This window comes from Rhamphochromis sp. 'chilingali', assembly GCF_963969265.1.
Source record: "Rhamphochromis sp. 'chilingali' genome assembly, chromosome: 7".
Taxonomy (NCBI): domain Eukaryota; kingdom Metazoa; phylum Chordata; class Actinopteri; order Cichliformes; family Cichlidae; genus Rhamphochromis; species Rhamphochromis sp. 'chilingali'.
In genome coordinates this window covers 10,242,512-10,259,181 of record NC_137934.1, presented here as the reverse complement: position 1 = coordinate 10,259,181, position 16,670 = coordinate 10,242,512, and the positions used below count along the sequence as shown (strand labels likewise).

Below are 16,670 nucleotides of genomic sequence, written 5' to 3'. Positions count from 1 at the left end.
GCCTGTAAAATCCAACGAAGAACTGTTCTGAGAAATAGTGACGTATTTTGTGAACGATAAAGGAAATTGATTGTAAGTTCTGAACCTCCGTGTCTTTTTCCTGTGTGTGTGAAACACTTGTCTCTGTCCTTGACACTTCTTGTCGCTAAGCAACTCAACATGACAGCAATTTGGCAGCGCCTAGCTGGCTTTGAGTGTTTGTAGGTGCAGTAGTTTAAGGCCTCGATGCCATGAGCAACTTTTTTTGAAGTGACAGAGAATGCAGTAATCAATGGTAGCTGTTTGGCTGTGGTGATATTTCTGCAGGACACTTTTGTGTGTCAGGAGAACACAAACGTGTGACCTTTTCAGGCCATGCTGCCACTAAATTTATTTTTAGTCTGGGCGGCCAAGCCACAAACCAAACACGAAGCCTCACTAATGCACTGGCTGTTACGGGTGTGTGCAGGATCATGTATTTATTTTATAATATATATTTTGTTTCTTATTGCATTCTGTTTTTCAGTTACTTGGAGACTGTTATTGTGAATGATTGTATTAGGTTAATGTTATAAACTTGTGGTTTCAGGGTTTTTTCTGCTTAAAATGGTCCTTTGGAGTTTGTCACATAATCATTGGTCCAGATTTAGTTTGCCAAAGAATCTGTGGTACTCTTTGTAGCACAAGTTCATATATTTTGCTGTTATTTTTGGCCTTCTAATACACCAAAATGTATTTTATGTTTGAATAAATGAAACCCCACTTAGAAAAAAATTGTTTCTTTTGAAAGATCCTGGACATTTTAACAGTTGTGAAGTAGATTTGTTTTGATCACATGTTATGACTATGTATTTAAATTTGAGAATAAACAAATAACTTTGGTTTTTCCTGTTTGTTTCTTTGTCTTCCTCAAAAAATGTAGTCTCCTTCAAGTCAAGTGGCAGTCCTGCCCGCCTTCTCAGTGGATTCCTGGTTGGTCACCCATCTCACCAACCAGATTTCATCAACATCTGCGAGTCTGTCCGCTGCCCGCTGAGTTCACCTCAGTCTTCGTTGGAGGCCAGTCCAGCACTTCAAGCTGGACGGAGGAGAGAAGAGTGGGGCCGAGGGCCCAACATTTGTGTTGCGACATAGAACTTCAAATCTCATAGCACAACACACCACAGAGTCTACGCCTACAGGTCCCATGAGTCCACGGGAGAAAGCAGACTTGCCCACCTCAGGTTCTTCAACCAGTCACCTCAGCACCGCAGAGTGCCCCTCGCACAGTGGGGTAAGTATCACACGCACACACACACAATTTGCTGTGGTTGGTTCAGAGCAGTGAGGCGTGATGTGGGTCAGCTGGTTACACTGTAAAAGTATCCCACCAAAACACACACCCTCAAGTTCATAAATAAACAGGTGTTGTTAACAGGAAAGTATAATATAGTGTAACTGATGCTGACCAGTCTGTTGACCTAATAATAAAATAAAAAAACATGAGCTGGAGGATTTTTTTTTAAGTTTAATTAAAGAAATGAATGTCAATTTTCTTTTATATTTTATATCAGTTTATTAGCAAAGTGCAAACTCGCTGGGGGCTCTTGTGTACATAAATACAAAGTAGATTTGAAGCACACACACACCACACACATCGATTAAAAACAGTAATTGGCACTGAGGGTTAATCACTTGGTCATAGTCTGGCCTCAGTTTGTGTCCTTTGGAGTTTATTGAACGGCATATTTAATTTAACATAAAAAGGCTGCGAGGCTTTTCTTTATTAATGAGCATTATAAAGTTAGAAATGCCAATAACTGTTTAGGAACATTTTGGACCTACTTTGTTGTTAGTTCTGCGAGTGAGCTTTTGTTAGGGAATTATCCTTTAATCATTTAACATTAAACCATTAAAAATAAAACAAATAAAGCACAGTACATAAAACATGAGTTGAAGTAACACATTAACACTCTTCTCAGTGGGAAGTTTCCTGGAGACAGAAAAGTTGTGAAGTATTTTACATAAAGCATATCCAGTACAAAAAGCACAATCTATGCCATTAGCAGTTTGACAAAGCTGTGCGTATAAAACTTCAAATGCAGTCTGCTGCTATACCTGAGCAGCTTAGAAAGAGTTGCTGGAGAATTAAATTTTGCACGTTTTCATCACGAACAACCTCCTCAGCTTTTCCAACCTCAACTTATTATTGACACCCTCACCACCTTCTAGGCTGCTCAGACTCAATGATGAGTCATTCTGGGGTGTAGTAATTAGCAGTGCATTTTGATGAGGTTGCCTCAAGGACTGCCTGATGTTCACTTTTGGTTCCTCTCTAAAATCTCAAGCAATGTGGATAGTGAATAAGGCCAAAACTCACAGCTCCTGAAATAAGCCTGTTAGTACTATATAGAGTTGTCTTCGTGGAAGGAAAGCAAATGTTACCAAAAATCAGTGTGTTTAGCACCATATGAAGGTAACCTATCACACAAATGTGCCAGACACTCACCCTCAGAGGCACCATTTGTCCTTATTCAGACTGAACGTGTGTGTGTATACAGTCGGAGCTGCTGTTCTATTGTTCGCTGTGAAAGACGATCAGCAGTGGGACACTGAGCTGAAACACAATAGTATTTGTGTGTCTGCTTGTGTTTGGCCTTTTTACCCGCTGTAACAGAACACAGACACCTGAGACAGCATCGGGGCTCCCTGCCCCAGTCAGCAGGGACACGCTGTGTTAACACCCCACAGGCCACATTTGAATTTTTAAGTGTTTTGCTCAGGTGTTAGCTTCTCTCAGATGTGTTGTTTGTGCTTGTGCGGTTTGGTTTTGGGGGTGGTATTACACTTCCTGTTTTCCGTGAAACTGGAACTTTTTTTTTTTCTTTGTCAGTGTGACCTATATATTTCATATGTTTGATTTACATTTGATTTTATGGTAGGGAGATGATCTCCTGTTCAGAAAAATGTACACGTGTCTGTTTTTCTGATAGTTTTGAACTTGTCCCTGTGGGATTCTGGCATTTGAGTGCTTTCCTGGTCACACCCCTCTGTTGCAGAGCCGAATTTTGAAACAATAGTTTCACATCCCAAAGTCATCAGCCTGCTATCTTTGCATGAACTATGTGTTATAGGGAATTTGGTGCTCATAACTGTTTTAGAAATAGCATAAAAGTTAGAGATTGTCATGAAAGATGCCTGTAAGGGCTAAAAACACAACATCATTAAAGTCAAATTATGGGTCTTTTTACAGGTCATTTAATTTACTGAAAGTAATTAAGATGTTGAAGAATTTAAGGTGGTAATATCTGTTACATGAGTCCAGTCCAGTTTAAAGTTTTTCATAATGGAGATAATGGAAAATAATTTGAGTAGGAATAAGAAAATATCCCACATAGGAACAAAAATATCCGCAGAACCCAATAAACTCAGTCAACATTATGTCCTCTGTTTTGTTTTTTTTGTTTGTTTTTTTTAAAAAAAAAGCTGTTTATCCTAAGATAACAAATAATGACAAACTCTCATAACACATGTAGTACACACAGCGCTGAATGAGACACAGCTAAGGAATTTGTTTTCAGTCACGTACACACAACAACGTAAAAGGAAAATGCCAACAGACGAATGACGTCTTCAAACATCCTCACTTCGTCAGGGTGTTTTTTTTTTGTTTTTTTTTTATTAAACTTTTATCCATCTCAGGTTAATGTAACATCACTTTTTACTTCCTTTTCTTGTACCTGTCATCCACAATCACAGTCATTAAGTAATTCTAGCATCCTTCTTAGTCATTATTCATTAAACCCTCAAACATTGTGGGGAACAAATTAGCACTTACAGTCACCAGTTAGTATATTGGTTATACCTTGCCGGTGCCAGGTTGGGCCTCCTTTTTCCTTCAGATCCACTTTAACTCTTTGTTACACAGATTCAACCAGATGCTGGAAACATTGCTCAGAGATTTTGGTCCATGTTGACACGAAAGCATCACAGTGGCTGCACATCCATGATGTGAATCTTTTCTTCTGCATACTTTGGTTGTAGCCATTTTTCTCTGACCTCTGACATCAATAAGGCATTTTGTCACAGAAACTTCAGTTCACTGGATGTTTTTATCTATTTTAGACCATTTCTGTAAAGTTTAGAGATAATAAATCCCAGTTGATCAGCAGTTTCTGAAATGCCAACAATGTAATTTCGAAGTTTCCCTAAATGTTTCCCTAAATGCCTTAAGTTGCTGCCATTTGATTGGCTGATTGAGTATTTGAACAAAGTGGCCAGTGAGGGTTTTCTATTTTGAAGTAACCCACCAGCATTGTTTGTGAAAATATCAGCAAGAAGGCAAATAAAATCCCCTGCTTTTAAAAATCTCCCAGCTTGGTAAGGCTTTCAGAGCTTCCATTCTTTATCCAGTGAAGCAAGGAAGGAAAAAAACTTGCTTCAAGGTCTTTAACTGTGAACAGCTTGATAAAAATCTAGGACTTTGTTGCTGGACTTGCAAATTCATGCCTACTTGCGTTCATTTGCACAAACAGTTTGTCTTGTGACCACTGTGTGTGTGTGTGTGTGTTTACCCTTACTGCCCCAAGAGAGCAGCTGTACATGTGTGAGTCACATGTCTGTTGTGCTGTGCAAGGGTTAGCGTGTATAAGTGTGAGCACTTCCCTCCAACACCAGTTCAAGTTCCAACTCTTGTGTCATTGGTCCTCAGAGTTGGACCATGTAGTTTAAAGTTCACTGGAGGATGTTGAACCTCTTTTGCTCACCCCTGACCAAGCTAGAGAAGCTAATCATTCATTACAAACACAGTATGTGTATGTAGGTGTGTGTAAGTGCATGTGCGCCATCATTAGTCAGGAGAAAGTCATTAGCCAGGTATACGTATAGGGTAGTTAATGAGCCTGAGGGGATATATGTGTGTGTGTGTGTGTGTGTGTGTGTGTGTGTGTGTGGCATTGGGCAATATTGCTGTTTTGGGACTTTTGAGAAAAAGTGCCTCATTTAATCTTGAGCAGACCGATACCTTGAGGGATTTCCTCTTCTTGTGTCTATATATCATCCAAGACCAACTTTTTAGCTCATGCTCAGAGGAAAAGTGTTGCGAGTCTTTCTGCTGTCATGCTCTGACATTCATTTTTCTTTCTTTCTTTTTTTTAGGTTTTATTCAGTATCTTAAGAGATCCCAGATACAGCACATTTTGATTCATTTTCACAAACGTTCTTGCAATAAATAACTGTGCAATCCCTTCATCTCTTTGTTTAGTCTTTAAAAAATGTAACGCATCCAAAATGAACAACCACTCCCACTTTAATCATGCCATATTATAACAGACTGATAAATTGAAATCACAACAGAATATATAACCTTTTTATTTCACTCTTAAACTACTGCCACGTTAAAAAAAGAATAATTAAAATGGCTTAAGGCAGAACTTCCCAAAGTGTGGGGCTCGCCAAACCAACTTCATTCTAAGCCAAAGACTAGAAAATATGGTGAAGCATATCTTCCCTTTGGTTTCACCTGCACAAGTGCCAAGGTAGGTCTCGCCTGCATAATTGATTTTCCCTGTGTCGGGAGCAGCGCTGGGCTCTCCAAGTCACGACAAACAGTATCCCACAGCTGTTTATGTTGTCAAACCCATTTTGCACAGAGAGGCATTTTTTGAAAAATGTATTGATAGCAATGTTGAATATTATTACACAGGAAAAAAACAACTACAGTAAAATAATCACACCGTGACGCCTCTGCCTTTCTAAATGGAGGGACAGTAACTGCGTGTGTATCTGCAAGCATTTAAAAACTGAAGGTAGAGACAAAATACTGTTAATCTGACTATCTGCCATTCTGCAATTCATCTCATGTAAACAATAACGTGGCGCACAGCATGACGTGAAAAAAGGCACATACCTTTGACGTTGCGTGACCAACTTTGTATTCCTCGTCCACGCGTAAACGGAAAAAAGGAGTTTTAAAAAATCTCAGTTTTCGGTGATTCAAAACGCCGTTTACGTGTGGACGAAACAGCTGCGTTTTCAGAAATGCCCGTGTAGGTGCGGACGTAGCGTAAAAGAGTTAGTAGAGTATTTTATTACTACCTGTAATTTATTGCAGATTACTTGTATTTGCTTAATTGTTTACTAAATGTTTGAGGTGTGAAAGTTCAGTTCAGTTCATTTTTATTTCAAACATTTCAAACATGTGCCTTCACAATCATTACAAAATATCATTCCATTATTTGTTTGAAAAGGAGTAGGCTGAAGTATTTACTTATTTGTCCCTACCCCCTCAAGTTTTACCTCTCATTCATTTAATTTTTTTTTTTGTCTTAAATTAAACAAACAACATATGAAACATATAAACATATGAAGTAAAACAAAACATAACATACATAAATCAAAAACAAGAAATTAGCAAGCCCCACCACAGTATAGTTTCTTTCATATGAAAAATACAGAATGTGTATATTTGCAGATACACAAGTTATGGAAAAACAACAAACCAAAACAAAACAAAAAAACAACCAAGAAAGAACCGCAACACCATTACCAGCAACATTACCGTCCTGGGTTAACCCCGTTTTCTTCATTCTTATACTTATTTAAAATTAGGTTTTTATATTTTACTTTAAACTGTTTTATGTTTTGACTGTCTTTTATTTCTTCTGTTAGACTGTTCCATAATTTAACTCCTGAAATTGAGATTGACATAGTTCTTAAAGTTGTTCTAGCACTTTGTATTTTTAAATTCCATTTCCCTCTTAAGTTATACCCACCTTCTCTTTCTATGAACAATTTACAGATTTCTTTGGGAAGCAATTTATTTCTGACTTTATACATTATTTGCGCTGTTTTAAGCTTCACCAAGTCTTGGAATTTAATAGCTTGCATTTTGACAAAGAGTGCATTTGTATGGTCCCTGTACCCTACATTATTTATTAATCTAATGGCCCTTTTCTGTATTATAGTTATTGTTTGTGTGTTACTTTTGTATGTGTTTCCCCAGACCTCTACACAGTAGCTCATATATGGCAGTAGTAAAGCACAGTATAAAATGTGCAGTGCTTTCTGATCCAACATATGCTTTGCTTTTCCCAGGACGGCAATGCCCCGTGCCAATTTCCCCCGAACATAAGTAATGTGTGGCTTCCAACAGAGCTTGTGGTCAATGATCACCCCAAGAAATTTTATTTCATTTACTCTTTCTAAATATACATTGTCAACACATATTTCTACTTTGATGTTTTTCTTTTGGTTTCCAAACAACATAAATTTGGTTTTATCGAGATTCAATGATAATTTATTTATATCAAACCACTTCTTTAATATCGTTAATTCCTGTGTGATCATTTCCAAAGCCTGTGGCAATTCCCCACCTGCACACAGTATATTTGTGTCATCTGCAAATATTACAAACTTTAAAATCTCCGATACTCTGCAGATATCATTTAAGTACATAATAAACATTTTTGGACCCAGTACTGAACCTTGAGGTACTCCACAAGCTATATCCATCAAATTAGATTTATATTCATTTATTTGTACATATTGTTGCCTATTCCCTACATAGCTTTTTAACCATTCCAAAACCACTCCCCTAAACCCGTACTTTTCCAGTTTTTTTAATAGAATTTCATGATTAACAGTATCAAACGCCTTCTTTAGATCTAAGAAAACTCCGAGCGCATACCTCTTATTATCCATACATTCCGTTATCTTTTCCATTAGATCTATCAGTGCCAAAGCTGTTGATCTGTTGTTTCTGAACCCATACTGACTATCTGTCATTAATTCATATTTTTCCACAAAACTGTCAAATCTTTTTATGAAGAGTTTTTCCAGTATCTTAGAGAACTGGGAGAAGGAAAGAAACCGCAATGGAGCAAAATATGGGTGTGTGTGGCTGGAGGATGTGTTTGCATGCATGCATCAGAAGGGGGGTGGGGCGCGAACATTTTTCTTATAAAACAAAGGGGGGCCTAGCAAAAAAAGTTTGGGAACCACTGACTTAAGGCATTAAAACATCCCATCACTTAACAAAGCTGGTGAAAGTCAGCGTGCCTGCACTGCACTGATAAGGTTATTTACCTTGTGTGTCAGACACAGATGCATTTTGCTACAATATGAGATAAAAAAAAATTTTTAAAAAAATGTATATTTGTGGTATTTCTATTTTCAGTAAACACATGTACCAGGCTTAGCTTTGCAAATGTGAACACTGTGTTTGCTGTTTCCGGCTAATCTTTGAGTTTTGGACTGTTGGGCAGGAAGAATGAGCCATATGAATAAGTCCGTTTCAGCTTTGGGCTGCAAGTTGAACATGCTATCAATTCTTTTTAATTCAGTGTTTGGGAAGAGGCTCCCAACTGTCCTTCGGGAATTTGTTTTCCACCCCCCAAAAAATGGAGAGGAGAAGTGTTCAGCTTATACATGACACCAACTGTGACACGTTTACACAAAATACACGTGACTGTGCCAGACGAGCAACGATCTGGGCCTCGCTGACCTCCGGACTGCGTTGTTACTCATACACGATGAGCTGGTGCATGGTGACCTCACCGAGATAAGAATGAATGGTTTTTGGATAGATGGGATCATATCAGTAGACATGCACTCTCTCCTATACAGAGCGAAATCTGACTCTGTAAACTCTGCCATAATACCTTGTTGACAACCATGCAGCTGAGTCACATGTTCAGGCTTTTTCACAGGCGTGTTTATCTCTGAATGTAAGCACAAGTGTGTGAGGGGTAGCCCAGAGTTCCAGGAAAATTGTCCTGCTTCGCTGTGACAGACCTCCTCCTGTCCTCTCAGTTTTTAGGTCTGATTACAGCAGCTTCAGCTGAGCAGCTGGCAGCTCGGCTATTTGCGTCGCCTGCTGCTAAACCTCAGCACTGTGGCTGATTTCAAATGAACTGATGTTTCACAAGAAAAGCAAAAAAAAGTTTCTGTGCCTGCATCACTGGCAGTCGGTCATTTTCAGTTTCTCTGTATTTTTCTTCCTGAGAATATGCGCAGACACCCATAGCTTCCTCTTTGCAATCAGCCTCTTTCATCAGCTTTTACGTGGCAGAGAAAGACGAAAGCTGCTAACTACCAGCTACAGAATACCCATATTAAACCCGCTTCTCACGATCAGAGCAGGAAAGCACTCTGGCAGGATTTAACAGCTGTTTTTGCAGATTTTAATAACAACATCTCTACGGTCGTGTGAAAACAGCCTCCAAAATGTCAGCTTCACACCAGGTAACAGAAACGGCCTTTTCAGTCATTTATTATTTGTAATCAAACCTTTTGTGTAGGGGGAAAAAAGTTTACTAAGCTAGCATACTGTAGCTCAGAGCAGGAGAGCAGGTTGTCTACTAATCGGAAGGTTCGTGGTTTGATCTCTGGCTGCTCCAGTCTGTATGCAGAATATCCTTGGGCAAGATAGTAACCCAAGTTGCTCTCTAATGCATCCATCGAAGTGTGAATGTGTGGATGTTGGATAGAAAGCACTAGAGCATAGAAAAAGTGCTTGTATTAATGGGTGTGACTAGGAGAACAAGGCATGTTTTATAAAGCAAGTATGTGACTGACTTGTCACAGTGCATGTCCTATTATTTTTAGCTGGTGGCCATATACTTGAATACTATTCCACTCATGCACATCATAGAACTTTTTACCTGCTATTGTCTTAACAAACTTGGTCTGCAACTTGCAGTTTTCATTTCTGATTATTTTTCAAGAGGCTAATTTTGGTTTATTTAAAAAAAAAAGTGTTAAAAATGAGGTCAATTGTACTAAATCACTATTTTTCTGACAAACACACTAACAGATTATGTCCCACGGTGTTATGTGCGGGCGTTACTTCAGGGCTTCAGCGTTGTCGTACATATAGATTGTTTGGTGAAGTTTTGTTGATAAAACTCAGTCACAAGATTCAGTCTTGTTTTCACATGATGTTAGCATAATTTTATTCTGATATTCACATGGATTCAAATTACAGCAAGACAGGTTAGGCGAGTAGCTTGTTGCTAGGATAAATTATAAATAAACTGTGCGCTTTGCATCCAAAACTAATCGGGGATTTTAGTCTGGTCGTGAGATGACAGTAGTTGTATTGATAACTGCAGTAGATGCTGTGCTGCTTATGTGTCATACACTTTCTACATCAGCGAAGAGCACCACACGTGTCTCAAAAGCCGACGAGGATATAATATCGCAAGAACAGCTACTCGTCCGTCTGTGCATCTGCAACCGAGCATAATCCTGACCTTAGAGGACATGCTGTTGTTCCTGCTGTGCACAGACACGTGTGCACACACAGAGTTACTCAAGAATCTCACAATCCACAACCAGACTGGCAGCACCTGAAGTTAAGGCCACACCTGTATTACTTGCATGCATGGACACACATGAGAGGTTATCCATGAGAGATGCAAAGACCGGAGGGCACACGTGATTGTTTGGCAGTCACCCAGATACCCTCTGCTGACATAGTGCACTAGGTCCTTTGCACATAAGTACACCGAGAATCAACGTTAGGTGAAACAGCAGATTCATGAAAATATTGCCCTCAAGTGTGATGGAAGCTTTTGTCCCTTCCTTGCATTTTTGCGGCCTCTGATTTGTTCTCATGTGTGGTTAAACACTGTGTGCACACAGATTCAAGGAAAAATAAACTTCGGAGACGTTCACTTTCAGTTCCTAAACGGCATGTCATGGTCAGTAGGCACACGTGCACGAGCAGAGACCTTGCTGTTGCAGTGTATTTTGCTGGTGGGTCTTTAAAAACGGGGTTAGTCATGCATTATATATAAAACAGGACTCTCATTCTCCCTCTTTCTGCAACCCACTTGTTCTCGTGTCCCTCTCTGTCTTGCCACTTTTCCCCTAATTTCCTCACTTGGCCTTTTCCTGCTCCTCTGGAGTATTAAAAAGAACAAGAGGGATGCCATTTCTAATCATCTCCTATTAAACATAAATAAATCTGTGGCTTGTTAAGAGGAATAAAAAATAACAATAATCATCAGTGTATGTGTTTTGATGCATGTGTGGCCTTAATACTTATCAGCTTTCCCACCTGAAACCGCACACATCATCGGTGTGTCGGCGAGCGCTTAACTGTGTGCGACTGTTTGTTTGCGTGTCAGTAATGATGAATGACTGTGTATTTATCACAAAGCGCTAGCCATATTAATTCTGCCACAGACTACCCAGCGGTGACAGCTATTGTGTTGGATTGAATTCACACTGTCTGTTTAAGCCTCTATTTATAAATGATAGCTCAGACAAACGGGGACTGCAGCGATTTAATAATAAAATGGCTTTGTTTTCTTTACACAATAGCTTTAATTTTCTTCCTTTTACAGTTTTGTTAATCTGATTTGTTTGTGTATGCAGTCAGATAGGGATGATAAAATGTGTATTTTTACATGCGCGTATTCTCTTATAGTTTTTGTGCACCACATGCTGGGATATGGGACAGTTTAAAAGCTTTGCACGGACTGTCTGAGGAGTTGTCAGTAACAGCGTTAAAGGTAGAACGAAAAGAAAAACGATGGAGCTAAATTCTCGAGTTGTAAATTTATGAATGTAAATAAGTTGTTATGTTTCCTGGTTTGAATAGTGAAGTAGATTAAAGGGAGGTCAGTTTATTTTACATGTTGGCTTATTTTTAAACACTTCATCGTCTTGCTTCAGTAGACTTGTCTCGCGTGCTGACAGCGTATGAATCAGCGCGGCGCCTCAGCTGCACGGGCACAAATCTGCAAGGAGGCTTTCAGCTGTTTGAGTCTGACAGCAGCTGGAAGTGTCGAAACCCTGTTTTTATTTACTTTGTTTGAACTAATATTATTTTATTGCTGGTTTATTCATCTGGATTTTTACTTACCACTACAATATTTTATTATATATTAATAATTATATACCTTGAACTGCAATACTTGCACAAAAGGTGCTATATAAAAAAAAATAGTTGTTTTTTTTTTTTTTTTTTAAACATAGCACATTTAAACACAGTTATGAGTTTGACATTGACTGAAGTGTTGCACATGAAGCCACTCATGTATATAAGATTTGAACAAGTTACAACTTTTAGAAAATAAGAAACTTAAAATATTTAATTAAAAAGCTGTTCACTGGTAAAAAAAAACAAAACAAAAAAACAAACACTCTAATTTGCTACAGTTAGCTTCTGATGAAAGTGGTCTTAAATATCCTCAGTGTATGATCACATTGTACAGTGTGTGCTCTTCCAGTCACTGGTCAGCAGTAGGTTTAAGAAAGGATCTATGAGTCTTGTCACTCATGTTGAATGTAATTTGCATGTGAGAGGAGGATTGCACAAGCTTAGATCGATGATAGCTCCCACATGTTTGAACTGGGTAGCATGCAGCCAGAGCAGGTTCATGGTAAAGGTGTCAGAAAACAGCTGGTCCTCTTCGACTAAGTAAGTGTGTGTGTGTGTGTGTGTGTGTGTGTGTGTGTGTGTGTGTGTGTGTGTGTGTGTGTGTGTGTGTGTGTGTGTGTGTGTGTGTGTGTGTGTTTCTTTGCAGAGCGTCCCAGAGTGCGACGACAAGAAAAGGGTAAGCGAAGAGGATGACAGAGGAAGAAAAGAAGAGGAAACGGAGGAGGAGGAGGAGGAGGATGAGAGGAACGGTGATGAAGGCTTCATGGGAATGACTCCACTCCTGCAAGCACACCACGCCATGGAGAGGATGGAGGAGTTTGTACACAAGGTGCAAAAAACAAAACAAAAAAAACCAACCCAACCCCCCCACACTCACAAACACACTTCAGACCTTCGTCTTAACTTATCTGAAAAGATTGTTGGGGAGCGCTCCACCTTTTAATTCCACCGCCCACTAAATTAGGTACTCCTCCCTTGGGGTATGTTTGCTTTACTGAGGAGGTTTTATTGTTACACTCAATAAAGCCACATAGTAAACGACAGCAATAAACCCATAAAAACAGCTACGGTAGAGTTCTGTGTTTGCTTAGTTTTTTTTTGTTTTTTTTTATCGCTTATACAGAATGTGTTTCAAAAGACGGAGAGTTAAAAAAAAAGAGTTCAGTAATTTAGTGCAGTTTAAGAGCATAAAGCTAAAAAAGGCCAGCACTGTTACGCCGCAGGAAGCTCTTCAGATGTGGTTCTTGATACATACAGATGCAAACAGTTATGACACTGTGATGTAAAGACGCGTCACTGTGTCGAAATAAAAATAATCACGCGACTATAAGAATTAGAGTGTGTGCTTTTGAAACAGCACAGCCTGGACGAGTGTCCTGTAGCTAAAAATAGCTGTATGTAAATTGGTGGAGTCAGTATATTTATTTACATAATAGTTGTCATTTGACACTCCTGATCTGCACTCCAGTCCAGTAAACTGCAGCAGTTTTCCATTCATACCAGATCATGATGTAGATGTTTCCTCTTTTTCCCTTATTAACCAATCAGATGTGGGAGGGTCGGTGGCGCGTCATTCCTCACGATGTACTCCCCGATTGGCTGAAGGACAACGACTTCCTGCTTCACGGCCACAGGCCTCCCATGCCTTCGTTTCGCGCCTGCTTCAAGAGCATCTTTAGAATCCACACAGAGACGGGAAACATCTGGACACACCTGCTAGGTAAGACACACACACACACACACACTGAGAGAGTTTTCTAAAACTCAATACTTTTGTGCATCTTTAACTTTCTGTATTCTTCATTTTAACCTTTTTATCCTAATCTTAAATTGTCTCTGCAAAAATGTTGAGGCATGATGAGATGGCAGATGTACTGGAGCACACATGCACACACGCACACATGCACACACACCACGAGAACAGGATTAGGGTTAACGGCTGGAAATAACAGGAGTGGGATTGTTTTTTCCTGTGTGTATTTCTGAAATGTATTACTCCACTCCTTATTTTATTCTTCAGCTAATCTGCATATTTATCCAGACTTCATTAGGTAACAGAGAACCTTGTGCAAACCTGCTAACTTGTTACGTTGCATAAAAACGTGTGTGTCGAAAGCCAAGCGACTGCCGTCAGTAGATGGGTCCAGGAAATCCAGTGTGTTATTTTTCTGCTTGAGTGGAAGAGTTGTAGTTGATCCCAGGTTTTTAAAACTCTTTATTTATCCTTCCTTCTACACCTCTATAAACAAGTTTTGTTCTTCTCTCTGCTGCCACCTTGTGGCGTGTGAGAGTGTGCACCTCGGCGTCATTGTAGTGGAGAAATTGTGAGTCCTGATACTTTTTCATTTTAATATCACTGATATCCATCTTACCCTGTCATCTCATCTCTCTGCAGGCTGTTTGTTTTTCCTCTGTCTGGGCCTGATGTACATGTTCAGACCCAACATGTCTTTTGTGGCTCCGGTCCAAGAGAAGGTGGTGATCGGGATGTTTTTCCTGGGAGCCATCCTCTGCCTTTCATTCTCCTGGCTCTTCCACACAGTCTACTGCCACTCTGAGGGCGTGTCCAGAGTCTTCTCCAAGTAAGAAATGTCTCGGTCTTCATGCTGTATTGGGGACGTCTTTTCTTCAGCAGTAAGCTCACGATGTTGTTGTGTCTCCAGGTTGGACTACAGTGGGATCGCCTTCCTGATCATGGGCTCCTTCGTCCCCTGGTTGTATTATTCCTTCTACTGCTCCCCTCAGCCCTGCTTCATCTACCTGATAGTGGTCTGTGTACTAGGACTGGCTGCCATCACCGTATCACAGTGCGACTTCTTTGCCACTCCGCAGTACAGAGGAGTCAGAGCAGGTAGATTGGGATAAGTGAGGATGGGTTGGGTTTGTGGTCATGTGGCTTCAGGCCTGTTATTTACAATAGAGGACACCATATTTGGTCCATAAACTGCATATTTCGCTGCTAAGGTGTGGCACTAAGTTTTGCCTCAACGTAACCCTGATTGATTTGGTGTAAAAATATATAAAAGCATTTTAATTTAAAATAAGGGGCAGCTGGAGTCTATGGCAGCTGTTGTAGCTAAGGAAGCTGGATTACCCATAGAGATCAAACTCAACACCGGTTAAAATCTTTTCAGTAAAAAAATTAAGATTGGTGTTACTTGCTTGGTTGTCTAATCTAATAATCCATGAGTCAAAAAATCTGTTATTACAGGTTTAAGTTGGTTGACAGTCGATGTTCTTAAAGCGGCCCTTGCTATATCTGCTCACTCGTGTATTCACTTTGTGTCCATTCTTTGTTCAGGCGTGTTTGTGGGCCTTGGTCTGAGTGGCGTGGTTCCCACCCTGCACTTTGTCATCAGTGAGGGTCTGATCAAGGCGACCACCATTGGCCAGATGGGCTGGCTGTTCCTCATGGCCACGCTCTACATCACCGGAGCCTGTCTGTACGCCGCCCGAATCCCCGAGAGGTTCTTCCCCGGCAAGTGTGACATCTGGGTGAGTGTCTGTCGCCGGTAAGGAAACATGCTTGGATTAGAAACTCTTCACCGTGATTCTTATGTCCTGCTGTTCCCTCCGCAGTTTCACTCCCATCAGTTGTTCCACATCTTGGTGGTCGCCGGGGCTTTCGTTCACTTCCACGGCGTCTCCAACCTGCAGGAGTTTCGCTTCACGGCAGGAGGAGGCTGCACTGAGGATGGCAATCTCTAACACACATACAAACATACACTGACCCTTTCATCATTTACTGACACAGTGAAAACTGTGTCAGGCACTGGTTCTTACATCCACAGATATACACGAACAGACACATACACACTCACTTCACCCCCAAACTGAAGACCGAAGTGGCTTGTCCTTCTCATAGGACGCGATTAAATCCAACTCTGTCTGCCTGTCTGTCCCCATTTCCTCTGGCTCCGTTTGCTTTGACTATAAAACCACTTCTGTGACAGCGTGTTTTATAAAAGCAGTTTCTGAGACTCTTTCCAGGAAGTAATCCTTTTGTCCGGGAGGATACCAGACATTCAAACCTCCCTACGTTCTCTTCTTGGATTAATGGTTTGGTTTCCAGCAGAAGCGTGATTCATGCTTTAAAAAGGAAAAAAAACCAAACATTTTTTTTTTGTTTTGGTTTTTTTTTTACTACTTTTTTTTCTTTTTTGCTGAATGCTGTTTTCCAAGTTGCCTCTTTAGAGGATGCAAACAAATGAAAGTATGGGGGGGGGGGGGGGGGGGGAAGAATTGAGTGCAAAATTGATTCTTTCTCTCATTGTGAAGCTTTGCAAATGCGGACAAAAGGGTTAATAGTCACTTTTAAAATTTAAAAAACAACAAAAACCAAACAAAAATAACAACTTTTCCATGTAAATAAGATTTCTAAACTTTGGGTTATAGATTTGTAAGAAATATATATTTAAAAAATGACAAAAAATGATTGCAAGAATAAATATGATAGATGGTAAACCAATTAGAGCCGAGGGGGAGAGGTGTCAATTCTACACTTGTTCCAGTGTTCGGTGGGAGGCGCTTCAAGTAACTTTTTTTTGTGTAAGGACACGAGGTGGGGGAGGTTTTAGAGAAAATTTATTGGCACAACATCCAAATCCTATCAAAACATAGTACGCCGTCTCCAGTGGCGACACGGGAGTCACTTACAGGCGTGAAAACCTTACAAACGGCGAGCAACACAGATTTCGTCTTAACATCAAAAACTATGATTATATATTTATGAGTTATCTAAATATGTAGCATCTTCTTTCTCTGATTGAATTCAACCTAAAGCTTATTTTTGCTCCACCACTATATGTTTATTTTTTCTAAT

The 16,670-nt window shown here is 39.9% G+C and overlaps 1 protein-coding gene across 1 annotated transcript in view; it reads left to right on the top strand.

Annotated features, from left to right (window-relative positions):
- Positions 1–16,075, top strand: part of adipor2 (adiponectin receptor 2) — a 31,738-nt gene extending 15,663 nt beyond the window's left edge. Inside the window, exons 2-8 of the mRNA XM_080886394.1 lie at positions 902–1,252; positions 12,495–12,677; positions 13,397–13,568; positions 14,244–14,430; positions 14,512–14,699; positions 15,150–15,343; positions 15,428–16,075. Coding sequence (XP_080742520.1) covers positions 1,166–1,252; positions 12,495–12,677; positions 13,397–13,568; positions 14,244–14,430; positions 14,512–14,699; positions 15,150–15,343; positions 15,428–15,556 — 1,140 coding nt within the window. The 5' untranslated portion in view covers positions 902–1,165 and the 3' untranslated portion in view covers positions 15,557–16,075. The remainder of the gene's footprint in view (positions 1–901; positions 1,253–12,494; positions 12,678–13,396; positions 13,569–14,243; positions 14,431–14,511; positions 14,700–15,149; positions 15,344–15,427) is intronic.
- The last annotated feature ends 595 nt before the right edge of the window (positions 16,076–16,670 follow it).